This window comes from Lasiosphaeria miniovina (assembly GCF_030549165.1).
Source record: "Lasiosphaeria miniovina strain SMH2392-1A chromosome Unknown B0T26scaffold_4, whole genome shotgun sequence".
NCBI lineage: Eukaryota > Fungi > Ascomycota > Sordariomycetes > Sordariales > Lasiosphaeriaceae > Lasiosphaeria > Lasiosphaeria miniovina.
In genome coordinates this window covers 3655168-3678039 of record NW_026848223.1, presented here as the reverse complement: position 1 = coordinate 3678039, position 22872 = coordinate 3655168, and the positions used below count along the sequence as shown (strand labels likewise).

General features: G+C 56.0%; 6 protein-coding genes across 6 annotated transcripts; 2 read left to right on the top strand and 4 right to left on the bottom strand.

Annotated features, from left to right (window-relative positions):
* Positions 1-428: 428 nt before the first annotated feature.
* On the bottom strand, positions 429-2153 carry B0T26DRAFT_741016 (major facilitator superfamily transporter; the record flags this gene model as incomplete). The annotated part of the gene is made up of 4 exons (XM_060443913.1): positions 429-1403; positions 1464-1626; positions 1713-1963; positions 2058-2153. 4 exons carry the CDS (start codon positions 2151-2153, stop codon positions 429-431), a joined length of 1485 nt encoding a protein of 494 aa, XP_060296632.1.
* A 1705-nt stretch (positions 2154-3858) lies between these two features.
* Positions 3859-4442, bottom strand: B0T26DRAFT_776835 (uncharacterized protein). The gene is made up of 3 exons (XM_060446625.1): positions 4411-4442; positions 4247-4329; positions 3859-4163 (listed from the first exon to the last, which is right to left on the bottom strand). The coding sequence occupies exons 2-3, from the start codon at positions 4256-4258 to the stop codon at positions 3993-3995; spliced, it is 183 nt and encodes a 60-aa protein (XP_060296631.1). The 5' UTR covers positions 4259-4329; positions 4411-4442; the 3' UTR covers positions 3859-3992.
* Positions 4443-6967: 2525 nt separating this feature from the next.
* Positions 6968-10630, top strand: B0T26DRAFT_676089 (thiolase-like protein; the record flags this gene model as incomplete). Its single annotated transcript, XM_060439934.1, has 13 exons — positions 6968-7147; positions 7230-7316; positions 7357-7462; positions 7535-7638; positions 7669-7821; positions 7941-8195; positions 8393-8557; positions 8607-8687; positions 8811-8920; positions 9051-9924; positions 9970-10128; positions 10283-10341; positions 10372-10630. 13 exons carry the CDS (start codon positions 6968-6970, stop codon positions 10628-10630), a joined length of 2592 nt encoding a protein of 863 aa, XP_060296630.1.
* Positions 10631-11652: 1022 nt separating this feature from the next.
* B0T26DRAFT_776826 (uncharacterized protein) lies at positions 11653-13855 on the bottom strand (the record flags this gene model as incomplete). The annotated part of the gene is made up of 8 exons (XM_060446624.1): positions 11653-11809; positions 11858-11922; positions 12002-12496; positions 12601-12993; positions 13080-13113; positions 13181-13440; positions 13491-13699; positions 13762-13855. The coding sequence occupies 8 exons, from the start codon at positions 13853-13855 to the stop codon at positions 11653-11655; spliced, it is 1707 nt and encodes a 568-aa protein (XP_060296629.1).
* A 1962-nt stretch (positions 13856-15817) lies between these two features.
* B0T26DRAFT_872190 (uncharacterized protein) lies at positions 15818-16575 on the bottom strand (the record flags this gene model as incomplete). The annotated part of the gene is made up of 2 exons (XM_060447957.1): positions 15818-16182; positions 16249-16575. The coding sequence occupies 2 exons, from the start codon at positions 16573-16575 to the stop codon at positions 15964-15966; spliced, it is 546 nt and encodes a 181-aa protein (XP_060296628.1). The 3' UTR covers positions 15818-15963.
* Positions 16576-21024: 4449 nt separating this feature from the next.
* B0T26DRAFT_741013 (glycoside hydrolase family 18 protein) lies at positions 21025-22471 on the top strand (the record flags this gene model as incomplete). The annotated part of the gene is made up of 3 exons (XM_060443912.1): positions 21025-21197; positions 21258-21406; positions 21489-22471. The coding sequence occupies 3 exons, from the start codon at positions 21025-21027 to the stop codon at positions 22469-22471; spliced, it is 1305 nt and encodes a 434-aa protein (XP_060296627.1).
* Between the last annotated feature and the right edge of the window lie 401 nt (positions 22472-22872).

The following is a 22872-nucleotide window of genomic DNA, read 5'->3' as shown; positions in this document are numbered from 1 at the left end:
GCACTGCAAGCTTGTGTTCACATGCTGTTGTTCACATGGTGGGAAAAACTCAGTGTATGGAGAGCCAGCAAACATCTGTTTTCACAGGTCTGGCGGCCCTGGGTATGTGCACCGCAGACTTGAGAAACACCCGTGTTCACATGTGTAGGAAAACCTCGATATGCATAGCTAACAAGCCTCTGTTTTCACAGATTTTGTGGCCCTGCATAGGTGCCTTGACCGAGATGCTCCGAGATACTCTACCTAGCTATAACCTAGTCCCTGCCTGTAGCTACCACCGCCACTGCCAGAATACCAAATCAGGACCTGGGTAATTATAGATTACAAAGCAAGAGAACCATCCATCCTCGTCGCGGCATCTGATTATCATCCCAAATAGCCTGCCTCCAAGGTCCTCCACAGTACCGCAAACGCGGCAGAAAACACGGTCATGTGGTGTAGAGGAAGTCGGGGCGCTTGTCTCCCAGGCTGGTGATCTCGTCTGGCGAGCGGCCGATGACCAAGTGGTCACGCTTGCCGTCTCTCCGCATGGCGTTCTCTCTCCGCAGGTACCAGTTGAACAGGATGGTGCCGATCAACATGCAGACGCTGACGTAGACGACGACGACGATGTAGCTCATCACGAATCCGGGTGAGTCGTGCCACAAGGCACTGGCCATCATGCCGTGCAGGTTTCCCCAGCCAATGACGATTCCCATGACGACGGCGCGCTTGTACAGGCCCTCGACGTTGTTGGCCACCCAGGCAATGGTGATGGGGACCGACGCGTAGGTACCCGAGACGGCGAGGATGAAGCCACCGTATTGCACCGGCCCCAGGCTTGAGCAGAGACACATTAAGAAGCCGACCATGGCGATGGGGGCGAGAGCCAGGTTGAAGATGCTGCGCTTCTTGTAGCGGTCGCTGAGATAGCCGATGGCGACCGTGACGACGGCGCCCACCAGGTAGGGCGGGACCGTCATCATCTGGATGGTCGAGATGGACTTGCTGTCGACGCATTCCATGTTCTTGATCATGGTGGGCAACGACAGAGCGAGCGAGTAGAGCGAGACCCCGTTACCCATGTAGACAAGCATGGCGAGCCATGTCTTCCAGTCGCAGATGGCCGCCTTGGCGAGGGCCTTGTTCATCTGCTCGCCCCTGGTCGACGCGCTGCCCTGGTCGTCGGCCCGGAGCCGGCGCATGAGGCGGACGCGGTCGTCCGGGGAAAGGAACCTTGCGTCGTGCGGGAGATCAGGCACCAGCCAGAACCCGAGTACCGCCGCGAATATGGTCAAGAAGCCTTCGATCAGAAACACCCAGCGCCCGCCCGCCAGATTGCCGACTCCGTCCAGCTTCTGGATGGCTGCTGCCATGAAGCCGCCGAACGCTCCAGAAAGAGAAGCCGCCGAGAAGAAAATGGCCTGATCATCTCACTCAGTAAAAAGAGGTTGGAGACAGGAAACGGAGAGTAAACAACTTACGGCGCGCAGGGCAAACTCGTCTCGCTTGTACCAGCACGACATGTAGTAGTTGATGCCCGGGTACAGGCCGGCCTCGGCTATTCCGAGGAACATGCGCATGGCCAGCAGGCCGTGCCAGACGGGCACAGACGCCATCAGGATCATGAAGACGCCAGACATGAGCCTGTCACGCAACCACATCAACAGACAGTAAGAAGAAGAGACAGTAAGAAGAGAGATGGAGAAGGAAAAAAAAGCGACTCAACTCACATGGTGAACGGGAGAAAGATGGACGGGCGCAGCTTCTTGAGCAGCACGTTGGCGAAGGGCTCGAAGAGGGCGTAGGTGACGAAGAAGCCCATCAGGGTCAGCGTGTACTGCATGTCTGTCATGGGGAGATCGTTGGACAGGTTGGCGATCTTGGCGTTGCCGATGTTGGTGCGGTCGAGGAACGCCAGCATGTACATGACGAACAGCCAGGGCAGGAGCCTGCGGTCGAGGCGGCGCACGAGCCTGCGGTCCTGCCGACGGAGAATACTCGTCAGATATTTGATTCTTTTCTTCTTCTTGAGAATGGAAGCCAATTAAAAAAGGATTGGCGTTAAGGGGACTCACGGCCTTGCGCTCGCCAGTGCGGTCGACGGCGGCGCTGGCCAGCTCGCCCTGGAACAGCGTTTCCGTCGACTGCAGACGACGGGCCTCGCGATGCATAGCTATAGCTTCGGAACGTGACAAGTCGTCACCGGCTGCCATGTCAAACACAGTGTTGGACCAAGGAGGATGAAACGAGCGGTGGTGATGGTAAATGGTAATGGACGAGGTGTGTGTCGGAAAAAGGAATGAAGAAGTCAGCGGTGAGGGCAAGTGGCGGGGCGAGGAAGGGACTAGGCTAGCAAGGAAGAAGGCACACGTGAGGCGTGAGGACCTTTCTGGGTGTCTTGACGTAGTTGGGGTGAGTACCCGGGAGGTGAGAGATGGGGCCGTCCCAGTACCGATGGCTGCCGAGGAGACGGCGCGCCCATTACGTGCCATAGACACCTAGTCTGCTCTTTTCCCTCATTGCTCGAGACGAAAGAGAACAATGACCTGATGGAATCACATAGCCCGAGCAGTGTGACGAAAAGGTTGAGCCAATCCACCTAAGGGCCTCGTCTGAAGTAGTGATTGGCAGCAGCCATCGAGTGTCGATGGCACAAAAGGCGTCATATATCTATACTAGTTGACAAGATTCCTCGGGCTGCCAGCTGCCATTGACCTCTTTCCCTCCCACAGCTTCCCGCTGTGGCAAACAATCAAGCCCTCTAAAACGGTACATATGCCCTGTTGCCACCTCGCGCCCCCGCATATCGGGAAGCAGCCGGCGGAGGCAGAGCCTCGTGAGGTCGGACGACACAAGCACGGACAACCCGTTCGCTCCCCCTAGTCGCACCTCGCTAACCACAGAATATGAAAGCAATCCTGCTCCAGCCTGCTACATCCACATCTACCTATGCGTGCCTATGTGAGATGGAGCGAAGAGGTATTGACGGCTGGCATGGGAAAAGAAAAGACACAGGCCATCAAGCCCAACCACAAGAGACGACAACAACAGAAATAGATGATGATATACAGAACCCCCAGCCAGCCAGCAGCTAACCAGGTAGCCATACAAAAGCCGACCCGGTGGCGCGGACAAACTCCTCCACGGTGTGCAGCCACAGCTTGCGCACGACGTCCCTGTCGCGCAGGCCCTGGAGCGGCTCGTCGACCTTGTGCGGGGCCGTCTCGGCGTCGTAGCCGACCGAGTACACGCCAGTGCCGCCGTGGGCGTCGGCCCCGCGAGTGATGGGCACGCCGCGCGGGCAGGGGACGCCGACGGTGGTGTTGTTGTTGTAGGTATTCACCGGCCCCGGAGAGGCGTCGCCGCTGCCTAGTACAGGCAACGATGACGACAGCAATAACGACGACAGCAATAACGACGACAGCAATAACGACGACAGCAATAACGACGACAGCAACAACGACGGCGACGACGACTTGTAGTGGTAGTGGTAGTAGTAGCGGGCGGGGAAGCGGGCGCTGGTCGCCACAAACAGGTGGCGCGGCGAACAGGCTGTGCCTGGCGCCGTAGATGGCGCCAGGCATCGCTTTGCTATTATTGCCACTGCTAGAAGACACGCGCCGCCCCCGCTAGACACCAGACTTGGACCTGACGGACCTGGGGGAAGGCGCGCACAAACGACACGTCGGGCGCCTCGAGGGCCAGCGCGAGTAGTACGTCACGGCCGACTGGTAGCGCAGCCCTTCTGTCATGTCTGCTGTGTTGGGAAAAGGGGATATGGTTAGCGGGTTCTGGCCTCTGTTTTGGAGGAAGTGTACGGATCCGTATCATGTGTAGAAAACCTGCCTTTTCCAGCCGCCACTATACCCGAGGTGAAGAGAGGTGGACGAGGTTGACGGCGCGCTCCTTAGCCTTGATCTCCCGGCAGGCGTCGTCGGCGAGCGGAGCAGCGACACGTCGGCGGCGGTGAAGTGGTACTCGCCAACGGGGTTGACGGCCTCGAGGTCGGACTAGATCCACGTCGCCGCCTCCTTGGACCAGCCGATCAAGTAGATGCGCGGGCTGACGGCGTGCTTAGCAAACGACTTCATGGTGGTCTCGCCGATGACTCCCGTGCCGCCGCCGACGAAGACGGCGACGAGTCCAGCTGAGAGGTCGCTGCCGATGCGCGCATTGGACGACTATATTTGCGATAGCGAAGCGACACCAATTAGACTTGCACAAAATGAACATGACAACTCTCAGGGTGATACTAATCCCGTACCTGCCTATGCATAGGCCAAACCCCCACCACATAAAGCCCGAGCGTCTAACCGGTCTCCTGGAGACAAAAGGTTGGCTCGAACCCTTCTCGGGGTTAGCGTAAAGCCAAAGCGAGACGCCATTGGCCCAGGCTAGGCCGACGTACATCGTTTTCGGGTGTCTTGCCTCAACCGACTTGATATTTGCTTTGCTCAGACTGCCTGACGCTGCGAGTGTACGTATTTGTCAGGCTCGCAGACGAGACATGGCAGCACAGTGCCATTATCTCAGTGACGCGTCCCATTTTTAGAGCAGCGCTGGCATCAATTCATCAGGCCAAATATGAAGCCTTATTTGACTGTATTTGAGGCCCAAAATGGTGTATTTATCTGTGTAAGAGGCTCTCTCTGATTGGGTGGGTTTTATCTGACTTAATTGACGGAATTTGCCCTCCACCAAAAAACAAGGAAATCGAGCCCCGAATGGCACGGAAAAAAGCCCTTGACCTTCAGAATCCTCATTTACTCGCCCAAGGACGATTTTCGGCGGTAGGGAGGCTTGTCGAGAGGGTCGTGACATCAACGGTGGAGGCAGGCATGTTGTCGAGGACTCGGGAGCCAGGGAAATGGCTGCAGGAAGGTAGGATTCGGCAGTTTGTTTACAGCGGTTGGCGATAGTTGCATTGCAGCGGCACGGCGGCACTCGAATTCAGGGCACTCGAGGATTTTCCCGGGACTAGAAAATGCGGGGTTGGCCTTGGTCAGGGACTGCCCTGGTGCCAGGAAACCCTGGAAAATTGGGCCCGAAAATGGCTCAACCAATGGGAAATATTTACAAATATGCCAATTAACCTGACCCTCAATTTGGCCTGAATTTGACCTCCAAAATGGCTTATTTGCCTGCAAATACGGTTTTTTGAAGGTCAAATTGATTTGGCATTTATTTGGATTGGTGCCAGCGCTGTTTTAGAGAGTGCCCCGACTTTCTCCGACCCGGGACTCCAGCCTGGAGGCTGGGGCAGCCGAGGACTCTCACTCGAGGGAGGTACGTACCTACCTCGGCGGCCGCTTCCTCTTTCTCTTGTTTTTACTTTTCTTTTCGCCAAGCTCGCACCACCTTAGTTGCCTTATGTTCCTCCGACGATCAATGCCCCACCACCGGCGGATCCCATCGAGAAAGGTCCCCGGAAAGCTCTTAGGTACCCAGCCAAGTAGACCGGCATGAGGCCCAAGATTCAAATGGCAGCGCGTTGAGCAATCGGGAACCGGGAATCTAGAACAAGACGAGACGAGACGAGACAATCTGCAAAGCGCAGCGCAGAGTGTCAGTGCCGACAGCGCCGCGGTATGTACTGTACTCGGTCCAACCAGTCACACCGCCACTCCGTCTTGCTTCGTTCTCGTTTGGGCTCTCAACCGTTCTAGTGATCGGGTCGCCGGAATCGAAGGCTGCGAAGATCTCCAGCGCTTGATTCGGCAATCGAGCTCCAATCCGCCAATCCCCGAATCCGCAGCCGCATTGGTCACCCGCAGGGACGAGCGCAGATTTGTCATCCCCAACGAGCCGGGGGCCCTACCGCCCGCAGATCACCCCCACTCGCGCGATCGGCGGGCCTACTTGATCTGTCAACTTGCTGATCTTTTGCTGGTTAAGCTCTGTCTTAGTGCTAGACAGCGGCTTTGCGCCTCGCTGAGGCCAACAGCTCTCTTCTAGTTGCCTGCCAAGTAGGACGGTCAGAGAAACATCCAAGTGCTAACTGCGAGTGCCAACCAGAACCGCCGAGAGTCGAGAGACCACCCAGGTCAGCAGATCCAGCACCGAACAGCGGCCGCGGAGAGTTTATCGGACTTCTCTTAGACACCGTTTCGGACTTCGCGGATACGACACCGCACCCCAGCTTCCTAGAGCCTGTCTGTCCATACCCACTTTCGAGTCTTCGACCTAGCCATTGGCGCCCCAGGACGCTGGGGTCTTCCAAGGCGCCGTGCGCCCCAGCCCTTCTGGACCTTGGTAGATATATCGATGGTCACGATGGACTATGCCTACTACCCCTCACTGGCAGCCACTCGAGATTAGCGACGATCGTCGATGGGGTGGGGACAGCCGACTGCCGTCGTTCGGAATGCAAACGCCCAAAGGGCTACCCCATGGGGTACGCCTTAGACCCTTTTAGTTAGAAGACCTCTCACAGCTCTCTCTACCCACCTTCCGCGCCAGACCTGAAGGCCATGGCCAAGACCGCTCGTTCAGGACCAGGGCAATGAACAATGCGGGCCTCCTTGTTCGAGGATCAAGCCACAGCTAGCGTGAGGGCCAGAGTAGGACGGGTGGCTGCTGAGTTTTGTGGAGGTGCTAGAGTTTCTCGGCTCTCGCTTCGGGAGCCAAGAAACGCCCGATCAGCGTCGGAGTTTGCTGTTGTCGGCGCCGGAGTATCTAGGGCCGTCGGTCAAAGGGAATGTGTCAGACGGAATGTGTCAGACGGAATGTGTCAGACGGGAAACTAATGATGGCGGGACATGGACGAGTTGCGGAAGCTGATAATGATTCTCATACATGACCTGAAAAATTATTTATCAAGTTTTTCCTCGGTCAGTTTTAACTTGTCAGAATAGAGTGTCTTTTTCTACGTTGATATCATACTCGCGGTTCTTTTGGTTGCGATAATACCCCTCGGCTCCTTGCTTTTTAATGTCGGACAAGAAGATGGCATGAGTAAAACCGGCTCGTAACCAACCAGCTCGCAATGGAGTCCAAGGTCCCGATTGCCATCGTGGGCATGAGCTGCCGGTTTGCCGGCGACGTTGACGGCCCAAACAAGTTGTGGCAGCTTCTTGCCGAGGGCCGGAGTGCCTGGTCAGAAATACCAAAGTCTAGGTTCAATATTGAAGGGGTCTACCACCCCAATTCAGAAAAGCTGAGTGCTGTAAGTCATATTCCCAAAATCATCAAGACACGAGAGGGGGTGGGATTTTGCAGGCTCACATGGGACCAACTGCCGTTACTAGACCAACGTAGTTGGTGGTCATTTTCTTTCAGGAGATGTCGGTTTGTTCGACGCCCAGTTCTTCAACCTCTCAGCTGAGACGGCGGCAGTGAGTAACAAGCACCAGGTTCTTTAGGGACTACCACGAGAGCATCGTCAAGGACTCCGAGTCGCTACCCCGGTTCCTACTCATGAGCACTGACGCAGCCATGGCCTCCAACCGGCTGTCGCACTTTTACGACCTGCGCGGGCCGGGTATGTCCCTCGACACGGGCTGCTCCACCACCCTCACGGCGCTGCATCAGGGCTGCTAGAGTCTCCGCACAGGAGAGTCCGACATGTCCATTGTCGGGGGAGCAAACTCGATCCTGAATCCCGACATGTTTCTTGCCATGTCATCCATGACGTACGTCCGTCCTGCTTATAATGTTGTAAGATGTAAAGCTGACAGCCCCCCGCAGACTCATATCCAGAGACGGCAAATCATATATGCCTTTGACAGCCGCGCGAATGGCTACGGCCGAGGAGAGGGATCGGCCACACTCGTCTTGAAGAGGCCGGACGACGCCCTCGGCGACGGCAACCCCATTCGGGCCGTCATCCACGAGACTAGCGTAACCAAGACGGCAGGACAGAGACCATCACGACACCCAGTGCAGAGGCCCAGGAGGCACTGATTCGCGCGTGCTATAGCAGGGCAGGGCCAGGCCCGTCGCACACAACCTACTTTGAGGTTCACGGCACGGGCACGCCCACAGGAGATCCCATCGAGGTCGGCGCGATTGCCTCAGCCTTCAAGGACCGGAGGCCAGCTGATGAGCCACTGAGGATTGGCTCTATCAAGACAAATATCGGCCACACTGGAACAGTGAGTGGTGTCGCAGCAATCATCAAAGTCGTGCTTGCGTTGGAGAGGAGGCAGATCCCTCCCAGCGTCAACTTTGAGAAGCCGAACGAGGAGCTGCACCTGGATGAATGGAACCTCGAGGTTTGTTGTCCCTAAACTCCAGCTGGCATTTTCTGCTTCCTTTTGCAGATGACGAGCTGACTTGTTGGTGTCTGGTAGGTTCCCACCGCCCTCGAGCCATGGGCCGGGAAGGACGGCGTTCGGCGAGTGTCCATCAAGGCTCGAACGCTCACGTCATTATGGAGGATTACGGCTCATTTATCTCGAGTTCCCTCCAGAATTCGCGTAATGAGCCAGGCTTAGAGAGCAACGGCCACGTAAACGGCCACACCAACGGGCATGCCAATGGCCACACCAACGGCTATACCAACGGCCACCATGTCAACGGTGTCGGTGATGTCGATACGGCACCCGTCCGCGGGTCTTCATTCTCAGCGCCAGGGGTGAAAGGCTGCCCTGAAAATGGCCGCCAACCTGAGAGACTATCTCCAGACAGCCGAGACGACGGCCCAAGCCGGATTCCTTGACAACCTCGCCTACACCCTCGGCCAGCGCCGTTCCCTGCTCCCGTGGGTGTCTACATTAAGCGACGGCGTCGACACTCTGGCCGAGGCGATATCGTGCACTAAAACTAAGCTAGCTAAAGCAGGATCAGCCCCTCACCTGGGCTTTGTCTACACGGGCTAGGGAGCCTAGTGGTGGGCCGTGGGCCGCGAGCTCATCGAACCGTACCCGGCGTTCAAGGCCGCGCTGCTGGACTGCGATGCGCATCTGAAGAAACTCGGTGCCAAATGGGAATATGATAGGTAAAAGCCCATAACCGGGCTGCAGGCGTGACTGGTGCTAACAGACGATAACCCGCAGAGGAGCTCAACCGCGACGAAAAGACTTCCAGAGTAAACGAGCTCGACTACAGCACGCCCGTGTGCGTCGCAGTATAGATCGCCCTGACGCGCCTGCTGCAGGCCTGGGGGGTCGTGCCGATGGCCGTCACGAGCCACTCGAGCGGCGAGATTGCAGCAACCCCGACCACTGGGTGCGCAGTCTGACGGGGCCGGTGCGGTTTGTTGACGCGTTCCGCAATATGTGCTTCGACGGGTGCAGCGACGAACTCCAGGTCGATATGGTCGTCGAGGTGGGCCCCCACGCAGCTCTGTCGGGGCCGGTCCAGGACATCATGAGCCTGCCCCAGTTCAGAGGGGCCAGCATCCCCTACGCCAGCTGCTTGGTCAGGAAGAGGAACGCCGTCGACACGATACACGTACTAGTTAGGAATCTCATCCAGAAGGGCTGCGCGGCGAACCTCGCCGCAGTCAACTTCCCACACAGCACCCACGGCCTGAAGGTGCTGCACGACCTCCCGCACTACCCCTGGAACCACCAGACAAGACACCGGATCGAGCCGCGAGTCAACAAGGCTCTGCGAAACCGCGCCGAGGCACCACACGACCTCCTCGGGTCGCTGGTGCCGGGGGTCAACCTGGACGCACCATCGTGGCGGCACATGGTCAGAGTCAGTGACATCCCCTGGCTAGCAGACCACGTCGTGCAGGGCAACATTGTCTCCCCTGCCGCAGGATACATGGCCATGGCCATCGAGGGCATGTCGCGCCATGCTCTCGGGGATAAGGGCGGGCGGCAGATCCTGGGATACCAAGTACCTAGTGTGATTCTAATACCTTGCAAGGTCCTGCCTCAAGCCCCGTCTACAAAGCTGGCCCCCGACGCCGCTTACCTGGTCGTCGGCGGGTTTGGCGGCATCAGCCGCTCTGTCTGCTGGTGGCTCGCCGAGCACGGGGCCAAGACCCTGGTCGTTATCTCGAGGACAGCCGGAAACACGTAAAAGGCGGAGCAGCTCCGCGCCGAGCTGGTCGACGCTGGCCACAGCGTGAGAGTCGCGGGCGTCAGCTGCAACATTTCAGACACGAGCGAACTGACACAGGCGCTTGATTCTTGTACCAAGGCCGGTGTACCGCCCATCAGAGGAGTCATCCACGCCGACATGGAGCTACGAGTGCGTATTCTAAAGCAAGCAAGCCTAGGCAAACATAGATAGGCAGGACTAACACCCGTTCGTGAATGCAGGACTCGGTGCTCGAGCGCATGACACTTGCCGAACACCAAGCGGCGCTCGCCCCAAAACTGCATGGCAGCTAGAACCTGCACAGGGCAGCAGCACCGGGAAGAAACCAACTGCAGGAGCAGGCAATCTCGGCGCGAGCATAGCGTAAGCGGCTTCGCTGGACGAGGCGGCGAGCGCCGTGCTCGGCGGGATTACTCAAAAGCTGGTCGACATCTTCATGGTAGAGGCAGACGAGGTCGGCGCGGCGCAGTCTCCGGCCGACTTAAGCGTCGACTCGCTCGTAGCCGTCGAGCTGCGCAACATGCTCGCGCGCAAGGCCGACGCCGACCTGTCCATCTTCGACATCATGCAGGGATCGTCGCTCGCCGCGCTGGCCGCCGCCGCCGCCGCCAGGAGCTGCTACCTCGACCTGTCGCTCGCGCAGCCGCGCTGACCGACTACTTGTGTCACTGCCTCGACTCGTTGTTGATTACCCGGCACCCACCCGGGTTAGAACAGTGTGTGTGTGTGTGTGTGTTGAGACAAGACGGTCCAGCCCGGCGCCCGCGTCCTCATCCCGGGCCACATGATATGCCCCTCCCTCTCCAGGGGCCCAAACACTCGCATTCTCCCCCTGTTATTTTTTTGTATCTCCTAATTAGGTCTAATCACTGCACTCTCTGAGACCGAAGCTTGTCTAGGTTGGGTAATTATCATGGGAGGAGGTCATGTCTTGTCCTGAGCGAGCGAGCTAATTGCTTTCTTTGCGTCTGTTTTGTCCATCATCTTTGGTCTTCGTGCGTATGGAGTACACCCACCCACATTATTGCAATTCTTAATCTTAATGCAGTTACCCGTCCGTCGATCCATCATTCTATCTTTCCGGGAGGACTTGGGAGTGTATTTGTCAGACTCAGATGGTACGATGAGCCAAAAACCGCTCATCATGACCCCTCTGCTTGTTGCTGACTTGGCCGCTCAAAGGAATGGGCCGGTCTGGGCTGGGCCCACGGGGTTGAGGCCAAGAGAGAGAGTCTGTATGCCAGTGCCGCTGATTGGTGTCGACGAGGGGCGCATAGCCAGGCTGCTCGAATCCTTGTGCAGATCATACCAGATCTTGATCGTGATCGGCGCGTCCAGGCAATATTAAGCACTGACCACCTGACGAAGAGCCTGGGCGAGCCCCCGGCAGTGACGGACACCTTGATGATCTCAAATCCGCGTCTGCGTATGCCACTCGTGCGCACTCTGCAGCGGACCCACTGCGGAACAAGACCGGGCATGATTAGGCAGGTGGATACTCCAGGACGAAATTGTTCGTCGCCGGAGAGGCGAGAGGCATGGAAGGGGGCGGCTCAGGCTCGGAGCAACCTGTTGGTCGTCATTAAAGTGCCCTTCCCGTGTTTGAATGAGCTGTGAGACTTATGGTGGTATCAATTTGTCGAAAAAAAATCCAAACTCGCAAACTAAAGTTAATTAGATACATACTTGTACATAGTCAGATGTGAAGTGTTGACTCTCCAGAACGTAGAGATGGCCCCAGGCCAGATTATTAGAACTCTGCAACTTCTGCAGAGTATTCTTGCAGCTCTGCAACTCCGCTTCTACGCAGCTCTCTATCTCATACTGATGTCTCTGAGAGTCGGGAGTGACTCCGAATGCCGTCGATCCGTCGGTCCACGTGGTCCGGTGTGAGATGAGCCGTGACGCGCCGAGAAACACGACCACGGGGAGAAATATGTGAGCCTTGATCAACACAAGTTTGTCAGCCTCAACGTGGCCAAAGACTTGTCGCACGAGGGTTTAGGGCTGAGACATGGTTCACCTTAAAATATCCGATGTGCTCGTGTGCTCTTGCGAACCGCGCGATCTCCCGTGCAGCAATCATGGCACGGTTCTGGAACTCATCAACAGTGGGGCTGTAGTGGCTTTGCATTCCCGAGGCCTCCATGATCTGACAAAGATATATGACAACCGAGTGAGCCATCATCGACGTAAAAAGCAATAGAGGGTCCGTGACCCCGGCCATTCCTGGATAGTTCACATCCAGAGACTCCAGAGACTTGCTGAGCATGCAGCTCAGCCAGTCGTGACGAAGCCAGAACTGGGCATCTGAGGGCATACTGCCAAATGTGCTTTCGATCATGGACTGTTCGTGGTGTGACAGGGCATTCTCGCAAATTGTGACCAGGATCGAGCACTCGGCGAGCGGCGACAGGGTGCTTTGACTCCGGGCACCCATCGCCTGTGACAAAAAGCACGTTTGGGTTGGATGGCCGGCTTGGAATGAAAGTTCTGGCGAAGAAAAGCGTGCGAAAATCTGCAAACGTTAGGCAAATGAGGATCAACCTGGCAGGAATGCGTGACATGGGTTGGTGTGGGGCAAGAGGCCTGCGGAGTTGAAGAACGAACATGAGAACTTACAACGTCCTCGACCAGCGTCAGCTGCCATCGCCTCCTAATACCAATAAATCTATCAAGGCAGTAAGCCACCCAAAAAGTCCTCCTCTTCTCTTCTGCCAGCACAGGGTCCTCCCCTTCAATCATGTTATCCGGACTGTCCACCTCATGCAGCCTTGTGAGCTGGACCAGCCGGAAAGCGCGGCCAGCACTGACCCAGCCGCGGCGGTAGTTTGTGCGTGCAAACTCATAGAGCGCGATAAGGAGCCATGCCTGAACATGCTCAATGTGTACGACGCCCATGTCGTTTTGGGAAAAGTCGAGGCCTCCTAGCATCCGCCTCTTTTCCCCGTAAAGCTGATCTCGGGAGCTCTCAAACTGTGACGAATGCGCCATTGCCAAGGTCCACATAGCGTACTAGAGAAAAACCACGTAGTTAGGGCCGTTGAGATCGCAAGTTGTTGTGACCAGGAGAAGTACCGCGACTTGTTGAAGATGGGTACGTTTGGGTGCACTCGATCGAAGTACAGCTGGTCACTGGCGGCGGCGGTTAGCCATGGTCTGAGATATGGTATGAAAGACCACAAAGAAACTGAATACGAACAGGTCTGCCGCCATCAACTCATCTATCAGCCTGCACTCCGGCGGCAACGGAGGTGAAGGAGGAAATTGGCATGGAAAAAGAGGCAGCGAAGCCAACCCTAGAGTCGAGGGAGGAATTTGCAACCGGAGCTCGTTGTCCCAGAACATCATCTGTTCGCATGGGGATGGAAATTGGGAATTAGCGCCTTCCGGCGGGGGACTGGTAGAAGCGGATAACGTCTCGTCTGTAACCGGGGTATCTGGATCGCCGAATAGGGGATGCTCGACTGTCTCGAGGCTCAAGCGACGCTCCAAAGCCACTAATCGTCGACTGTCAGCAGGGCCTTTGCAATATACGGGGAAAAGCCGGACTCGCTGAAACTGTGCGCATTCGCATTCGACTTAGGAAGCAACTCACCAACCCCATTCTGCAGTGTCTTCAGGCTTCCTTTCTTCGGTCCCCGCGCCGGGCGGTTTGAGTCGACGACACATTTAACGCCAGCATCAATGCATTTGCCACATTGTGGCTGTTTCCTGTCGCCTAGGCGCATGGCTGTCAGAGGGGCGAATTTAATGCACAAAGTGGAAGTCAGTGTATCTTACAGCCTACTTTTCTTTTTCGGCACTCCTCGCACGCAAACCCTGGCCTCTGCCTACAAGTCTGGGATGAGGAAGAATGTATGCGTGTCGTTTTCATCTTGAAAGGTTGGGAGATTGGATTGGACGCGGGATAGCAAAGCATAAAGCATGAACAACCCAACGCCGGCAGGTAACCTGGAAGGCACGCTTGCAAGACGGCAGGGGCTTGACGGGTTGATATCTGATTCTGAGGTGCAGCCCGAGCAACCTTGGAAGCGGGATACCCACCGCACCTTCCTCCTTGTCCCCGGATGCGTTACGAACAGGGGTCTCAACCTTAAAACAAACTCAAGCAGAGAGTTCCTGCCCAGCCAGGCTCAAGCAGGGCAGACGGCCAAAATGACCTTCCAGATGGAGCTAGGTGTTGTCGGGATTCCCCATACAAAAATCGTCTCCAACGGGTAATGCAATCCAATCCTGGGCTTTTGGGGGCTGGCGGTGATGAGACGAGTCACGATCCAAGGTCCAGGTTTTGACGGCGACCACTTCACAGTGCACACATACCACCCATGATCTTCCCCTCCATCGGTTTCTGGAGACTTCGCCAGACGGGAACAAGGTCGGGTGGTCGGCTTGGAGGACCCCAGGTATTCGCGATGGTCGGAGGTACGTACTCCGTACTGCACATCCCATCTCTAGGGTTACTGATGGCCGCCAAATCGGCCGCATCGCCAACCTGTTAGTGTGTGATCGGCAGCCCTGGCAACCCGACTTGGGCAGACGCCCCCACTGCCATTAACCCAACAAGGCCGCGGATCTTGCGCTCAGTGCCCCAAGCGTCGAGGACTGCCGGAAGGGCCTGTCGGGTTTTGTCCATTTCAGCTGAAAAAGTGCCGCTTTTGCAGAGCATTTCTGAAAGGAGAACGTGCACGGTCCCTGCACGGCTGGGTTCCCAGCCTCAAGTGTCTCAGTCACGACACATCGTCATCGTCCGCAACCGCACACCTTCGCATTCAAAAATTCCCATGTTTTGATGCCATCGATATTCACTGTCGCAATTGCGGGGCATTGTAACACCCGGTAGCTGCCGACTTCACACACTTCAAGGCCTCACTGGCATCTTCCAGTGCGCTACCTTCTAGTGCTGCTGGCTTTCTGCCCTCCCAACCGCATTCAAGCCATTTGAGTCGATGCTGCCGATCCATACTATACGTCCTTCACATCAGAAATTCTATTACAAAACAGTACCCGTGAACCCCCTTGTCACGAACCGTCCGCCTTGCAGCGACGGTGTCTCACCGAGCACCTTCGGCCTGGAAGCCGCCACACCGGCGAATTCCTGACCCAACAAACTCGCTCCTAAACATGTCTACAATCACCGAATCCCGGAAGTTGACAATCCGTTCGAGTACCGACTACGGGTCTTCGTATGTTGACGAATCACAGGCGACGTCGACAATCTACAACGGCATTGTTGTCTCTGGTGACAACGCGATGCTCCTTTCTCAAACTCGAGGATTCTACGGTATTCGGAATGACCGTTCAACCTTTCTTGCGATGACCGTTACCTCCTCTTACCAACTTCCCACCGAACAGGCCGTGTCTTTATTTGCCTCTGTGTGATTCTAGCGTTTTCCACCTTCCAAAGCATAAATTCATAGTGCTGACTTCGGTTAGGCTGTGAGATAATTACAGGTGAAGGCGCATACTAATTGTGATGGACACACATATGGCCCGCTCGGCCTTGGCATCGGTTGGAGCAGGCCGCTGATGGGTCTTCGCCTTACGACTTCCTGACCTTGCGTATCCGCAAATACATGCTCCATTTTCACGAGGACACCACCTCTTCAACATATGGCCCAGCCATGCTGACAAGCTCCCAACAAACGCATGATCCTCTGCATCATCACGTGCACATAAAGGCATCGGGTAGGCTAAACATAGTAGTCTCTGCACATGAGCCAATGGCACTCACAAACTCGGCAGCACGAGCAGTCCCCAGAACACAGACCCTATTGCTGGCCTCGAATACACCAAGGGCAATCCTATAAATCCACAGATGTTAGCTGCTGGCGACGTATATGTTGGAAACACCGCACACTGGAAACTGTCGAATCAACGTGGATTGAATTGGGTTGCAACTGATTCATTGAATTGCTTCTTGTGGCTCTGGCTGCAAGCCAGAACCCCTTTCTTTATAGAGCTCTCTATAGGATTCTGACTTCTTCACAATGCTTCTTTGCCCGTACCGCCAACTTTCTTGCCCCCGATGTCGGCATCGTAGTACCGCAGCGCGTCAGAGCGAAAGGAAGAGGGCCGTTTCTTGGTCTTTTCAAGGCCATCGCACTTTTTGTACAGTGCCAAGAGACACGCAGATATGCTACTACCACGTGGATCCAGCAACCGTACAACACCAGGATCGTCAAAACGTGCCTTTTTCAGCTTCTGTTTCCACAAATCATCACCAGCAGAGAGGTATCGGTGGTCGGTGTCTCGAAGTCACTTCGCTACTATATGGGGTTGGATTAGGTTGGCATCTCGTTCTTCGATAATGACCTGTCGCTCCAGCTGAAACTCATCCTTTTTCTTCAGGGCTAGCTCAACCTCCAACGACGCAAGCTCAAGGCCGGATCTCGCATCGGGCTCGTGTCGCACTTCATCTGGGTCGAGGTCGGGCTCCACCTTGCGAGAGAGGTCGTCAAAGGCCTTTTGCAGCTCGTGAGAAATATTTCGTGCTTTCTCATAGTTGTCTCTCGCTCTCGACAGTGACGGTGACGGTGGCAGGATAGCTGCTGACGGTGGGCTGCGCTTCGGCGAATCGTCCTTCGAAGGATCCATGTTTTGCGGTGTTGATGAAGCAAAGGCGCCGAAGCTACCAATGCGATCAAGCGGCTGGTCTGCGGGACTGGGTTCTTGGGCAGCAGCACTTACGAAGCGAGACCGAATTCTGAGTGATGGATGCCGAAGCAACTAATGCAACGAAGAGAGAGGGCGCGAAAAGAGAGGGCGCGAAGAGAGAGGGCGCGAAGAGAGAGGGTGGGCGAGGGGAAAGAAAAAATCCTTTGAGTGTTGCGAGTGAAAAGAGGAAAATGAAATGAAGCAAAGGCGAGTGGAAAGAAAAGAGAAAGGAAATTTCTTGGTGGGGTGTGCAAAGGTTAAAAAATTCTTGGCGACGCACATGATTGACCCACAATCTCTACCCGGAGTCGTAATGGCGCCGGCAACATTGGCGATGGCATCAGGGATTACGATATCTACAGAAGCGGCCATTTCGAAGGGGTGCGAATGCCACGAATGCCGGCTATACCTATGGGGCCGGTTTTAGAAAAGTGGCATTTTTCCTCTAGGAAAGCCCTCAAGACAATAGGCCACGAGGCAGTGTGCTTGAACAATAGGGTGCCTTCCCAAAATTTCCAGGCCTGTTTTGATTCTTCTCGCGCAGGGAAGCAAACTGAAAGTTGAAAAAAAAAAAAAAAAAAAAAACTGCCCACTTCTAATTCCGATTCTTTCTCCCAAACCACCAACCTTCAGAAAGCTGCCTGCGCCCTCCTCGCCTCGCCCACCACATCGCCACCTTTGCTGGCACCAAGCTTTCGTTGTGTCTTCTATGCCTTCGGCACAAATAGTTCGGCACAAATACCTTAGCCTCCCGTTTCGTGTCTTGGGCACATCTTTGAATCGCGTTCCCGTGCGGTCGGCGACTGCTGCCTTGGCGCGGCGCCATTTCTGCTTCGTAGCATTGGTAGCTTCGGCGCCAATTGCTTAGGCTTCGGTTTTCTTTCGTGAGTACTACCGCCTACGAACCCAGCCCCGCCGATGACTGATAACTTGTGCAGACCAGCCGCTTGATCGCATTGGTAGCTTCGGCGCCTTTGCATCTTCATCAAGGAAGGTCAAGTTCCCGCAATCCTGACATTCGCGCTCAAGGAGGGAAAGTCGACGACATTGGGCGGCTTTGGCTACCTAACCGGCGTCCGGGACAACAGGGACGCTTTAGCTCTTTTCTAAGGGCAACCCTTTAAAGGACGTCTCTCCTTCGCTCAGCTCACTGTGCGAAGACGGTTTTCGTTTCTCTTCCCGACGCCCCACCCTGTCAACAGGGCGCATACCATCTTCGAGCGGATCCCCAGAAATCCGGCCCCTGTCTTCGGGTGCCAAAGTGGGTACGTTTCTACCACGCCCGTGTTTCTGTATGCCCACTGCTAACATTGTATGACAACAGCACTTGGAGCATAGATCGCTATCGTCGCGAGTATCAAGATCTGCAAAGAGCTGATGAGTATGCGTTCCATACGTGCCTTAGGATAGCACACAATATCAGGGATGGAAACCCACCTCGGAAATAAGCGAGCGGTGTTAGTCCTGTCTGAAGTCATACTGCCGATTCCCCGTGCGTGAATTCTATACCGCTCAATAACAGCATCTGCTGAATTATACGCCGTTGATTCGAGCACCATATCTTTACACTTCGCCGAGGGTAGTGATAAGTTTAAGGTATTAAACAACAGAAGTAAGAGCGTATACAATTAGGTGTAGGTGCGAGATATCGAGGGCAAAGGCTAGGTGAAGGTTGAACTATTCGCTTTCGAAAGACGGGACCATTATGGCCATTTTCATTTATGGGGACCAGTTCTGGGCTCGCTCGGCTAGAATTGAAGTAATTGTGCACGCTGCGGCGCAGCCTTCCGGAAATAGTTCTTAGGCTGAGCAAGCCTGAACAAATTCTGAGCCGGGCCTGAGCCGGGGTGAGCAATTTCACGTGAGCGAGGTACGAAAAGGGAAACTTCCTATGCCCAGATTCGTCGCACAAAACAAAAAGAACTCACTGGGGTAGGATGCCAAGGGAGAGCGTTATTGCACCACACATGCGGTCCCTCGTTGTGACGCGGATACTAGGTAGTCCGAATACATTGTGCATGCGATATTTTATTTTTGATTTCGTCTACCAAGGAACGACTTCCAAACTTAGATCTATCACTAAAGTGAAATTGCTTATACCCATCACCGCGCTGCAATGAAACGACCACAGTTTGATGCAAAATATATTTTATACGTGAAACTAATTCAGTTACACCTTACTAGAGACTGATAGCCACAAGAGACCACAAAGACCCAGGTCCTGGCACGAAACGGTCTCTGTTCCGACTCGCTCGTTTCTCTGAGATGACGTTGGATTATTTACGGGTTGCTCGACATGAATTTTTTTGAGGGTTCGCCAACTCCAGCACTCCATTGGTTACCACGGTCATTAGCGCTGACCGGCATCTGCCAGAGCCTCCTTGGAGACACCGCGTTCTTGCGACATGATTGGCCCGTCACGCCTCTGCTTTCATTTTGACACGTCCTCTTTCCTGGTACTAATAAAAATGGCTCAACCAAATTTTTCTTCCTGCTTGGCCTGAACCAGCATTTTAACGGCATTTTTGAGTCCACTTGGCCCAGATTGCCCAGCGCCATAAGTCTGCCTCTCTAATAATGACCAACCTTGCCTTCCAACTTGTGACTTGTCAGCTACTAGCTGCCTACCCAGGTAGGTAACGTTGCAAATCTGGCTGGCGGTCTCGAATGTGACCAGGTAATGCCCTGAAGTGGTGGGTGGAGTGGCTGCTGGGGTGGGAGCGCAAGAATCAGGGGGTGCGGCACAGCAGACCCCTTTCCTCCCAGGTTTCTTTCGGTGCCTGGGCTAGGGCGCCTTTCCGCGGGCTGCTCCCAAGCAGTTCACCCTTCGTTTTTCGCCCCGAGACGGGAAGTAGGGTCGGAGGCGCGAATAAGTGCCTACGTGCTACCTAAACTGGAAGTTCTAAAGATCTTGTGCATCTGATTGGGCAACCTTACGGGGTTGTGCCCGGGAAATAGACGTGTTCCGTGAGGATCGAGCAAACAATATTCATCTGGAATCGTTCATCATGCCGATCATGCCTATGCTGTGGGACGTGGGATTCGGCCGGGAACCTAACCCAAGGAATAATAGCCCGCCACCTTAATGCTCCGCATCTCGATACGAATCTCTTTGCGGCTCTGCCCGGTAGTTGAAGGATTCGCTTCCAGGATTGCATAAGAATAATCAACGGCCGCAAATTATTGCAGCCATCTCATTGCACCCAACTTATTGCAGCCATCTTCAATCGTCCCTTGGCAATATTTTTCGGGTTATGACGAATGAAACCTCGGGCGGGGGCGTTCTTGCACTCCCCGATGGAATATCGAGATATGACATCGGGCCGCAGCGCGCGTCGGCTGACCGAGATTGTTCAAGAGTTCAATCCACGGTTCCATGCAAGCATGCATCTCCGTCCTCAGCCGGCGCAGGGGGTCGATGCGCCTCGATTCGGGGAGTTTGCGCTCGACAGCGAATGGCGACTCGCCTGGCAAGGCCTACCTTCCGTATCGGGCGAACACAGCCGGCCCTCCCTCTTGCCTGCCTGCCCGCCTGCCCGCTGCCCGCCTGCCCGCCTGCCTGCCTGGCTGCCCGCCCTGGGGCCAGCGGGAGGGCCCCTGAGGTGTGGCCCGGTCGGTGCCTGGTGATCTGATCTCGCGGCGCCCGTTGAACTCCTGATGCAATCCGGCACTTGCCCTATGCAGGCACTGGATGATGAACCCCAAAGTCATCGCTCATTTCCATGTCGCCCGATAACGTCCCGCGCAAGTTGCAACCTTGTCCCAGCTTGCAGAGTGCACGGTCAGCAACGTGGCCCGCGCAGGTTGGTGTCAGCCATGAACGCCCCCCTTCCCCCGCGCCCTCTGATCATTCGCGCGGCGAGAAATTGCGTCGCAGGACTGCCTATTTCGGACGTGCCGCTTTGGGCCACACCACCAACCCTAGCGCCAACGCGCCTCACCATCCAAGTCGCGTGTTGCGCAAACAGTCGTGATATGGCGGCGGCAACGTTGCTAACTCCCTACACAGTAATTACATTAGACATTTGCGCCTTTGTCATTGCTGTTGCCATTGCATTTGCCAGTGCCACTGTCACCCCCAGGCCGCCGCCCACTGCCACCACCACCACTACCACCACCATCACCACCACCATCACCACCGCCGCCACCACCACCACCAGGCACAATGCCTGCCCAGGTGCCCCTTTTCACCAAGCCAGGATTCCCGGCACCCAATGGAAGCCGTAAGCCAGCTCTCACCATCAAAGTCAAGAAGCAGCCCTCTCGCGGCATATAAGATGTTATATTACCCCCCAATCTATCTCGACAGGATGTCTCAACAACACCGGCTCAACAACCCGTCACTCCTTTCCTAGGCCCCCGGACCGTCCACTCATTCATTCATACATCATGCCCTCCTTTTCCCTCAAGACGGCGGCACTGGCTGCCCTATCCTTCTGTTCTCTTCTAGCCACGGCTAGTCCAATCAAGAGTCTTGCGCAAGTCACATCGAGACACGAGCAGCAAGATGTCGACAAGCGCCAGGGTTCTGGCTACAAGAACATTGTATACTTCACCAACTGGTTCGTCCCCCACGCCGTAACCCCAAACCGCAACACGTACAGCTGCTAACCTCTCCCCAGGGGTATCTACGGCCGCGACTACCAGCCCGCCCAGCTGCCCGCGTCCAAGATCACCCACGTGCTCTACTCATTTGCCAACCTCCAGGCCGACGGCACCGTCTATCTGTCGGACACATACGCCGACCTAGACAAACACTATCCTACCGACTGTGAGTCTCTACATGAATATTTCACTCCAACTAGCTCGTGTGTTTGATATCCCGCATTCCTAACACGGGCATAAATCTGCAGCATGGAATGACGTGGGCACCAACGTGTACGGCTGCGTCAAGCAGCTGTTCCTGCTCAAGAAGGCAAACCGGCAGCTCAAGGTGCAGCTGAGCATCGGGGGGTGGACGTACTCGACCAACTTCGCGTCGGCGGCTTCAACGGCGGCCAACCGGCAGCGGTTCGCGTCAACGGCGGTGCGGCTGCTGGCCGACCTGGGCTTCGACGGCCTCGACATCGACTGGGAGTACCCGGCCAGCGCGCAGGAGGGGGCCAACTACGTGCTGCTCCTCCAAGCCGTGCGATCCGCCCTCGACAGCTACTCGGCCCAGTACGCCGGCGGCTACCACTTCTTGCTGACCGTGGCCAGCCCCGCCGGCCCCGTCAACTACAACAACATGCAGCTGAGCGCCATGGCCGGCGCCATCGACTGGTTCAACCTCATGGCCTACGACTACGCCGGCGGCTGGGACACGGTCGCCGGCCACCAGGCCAACCTGCACCCCAACGCCGGCAACCCGGCCTCAACCCCCTTCTCCACCGACCGCGCCGTGTCCGACTACCTGGCGGCCGGCGTGCCGGCCGCCAAGATCGTGCTGGGCATGCCCATCTACGGGCGCTCGTTCGCCGGCACGTCCGGGCTCGGCCAGTCCTTCACGGGCGTCGGTGGCGGCACGTGGGAGAACGGCGTGTACGACTACAAGGTGCTGCCGCAGGCGGGCGCGACGGTGCTCTACGACGACGCGTCGGGCGCCACGTACTCCTACAGCGCTTCGTCGCGCGAGCTCGTGTCGTACGACACGCCCGACATGGTCGCGCGCAAGGTCGCCTACCTCAAGGGCCGCGGGCTCGGCGGCAGCATGTTCTGGGAAGCGTCGGCTGACCGCACTGACGGCGGCAGTTTGATTGCTACCAGTTTCAGCAGCCTCGGCGGCATCGACTCGTCGCCCAACCAGCTCAGCTTCCCCAACAGCAAGTACGCCAATCTCGTCGCGGGCTTTGCGTGAGCCCCCAGCCAGCCTGTGAGAGAGAAAGTGGAGGAGGAGTGGAGACAACCGGCACCACCAGTTCAGTGTCCGTCCAGTGTGAGACATAATTTGGGCGAAGGGGTGGGGTTAGATGACACGCACAGTGTGCGGCAGCCGATGTGGTGATTCACGGAGCTGCGGCTAGATGGTCTCCCTCTGTCTATCTTTGTGTCTCACAGTGCGTTCCGGGACCAGGGACAAGGGAAGGGGGCTTGCATTCTCGCAAAAACCCGTGACATTTTTCAATGTTGGAAATTACGTCCGATCATTCGTTTTGGCAATTCCTGTTTTTTTCCTTTTCTTTGGTGCTGGGTTTGGAAAGAACTGGCCACGCTGAGACTGCAAACGAAAGACAGCAAACCGGATCGAACCACCCAAGA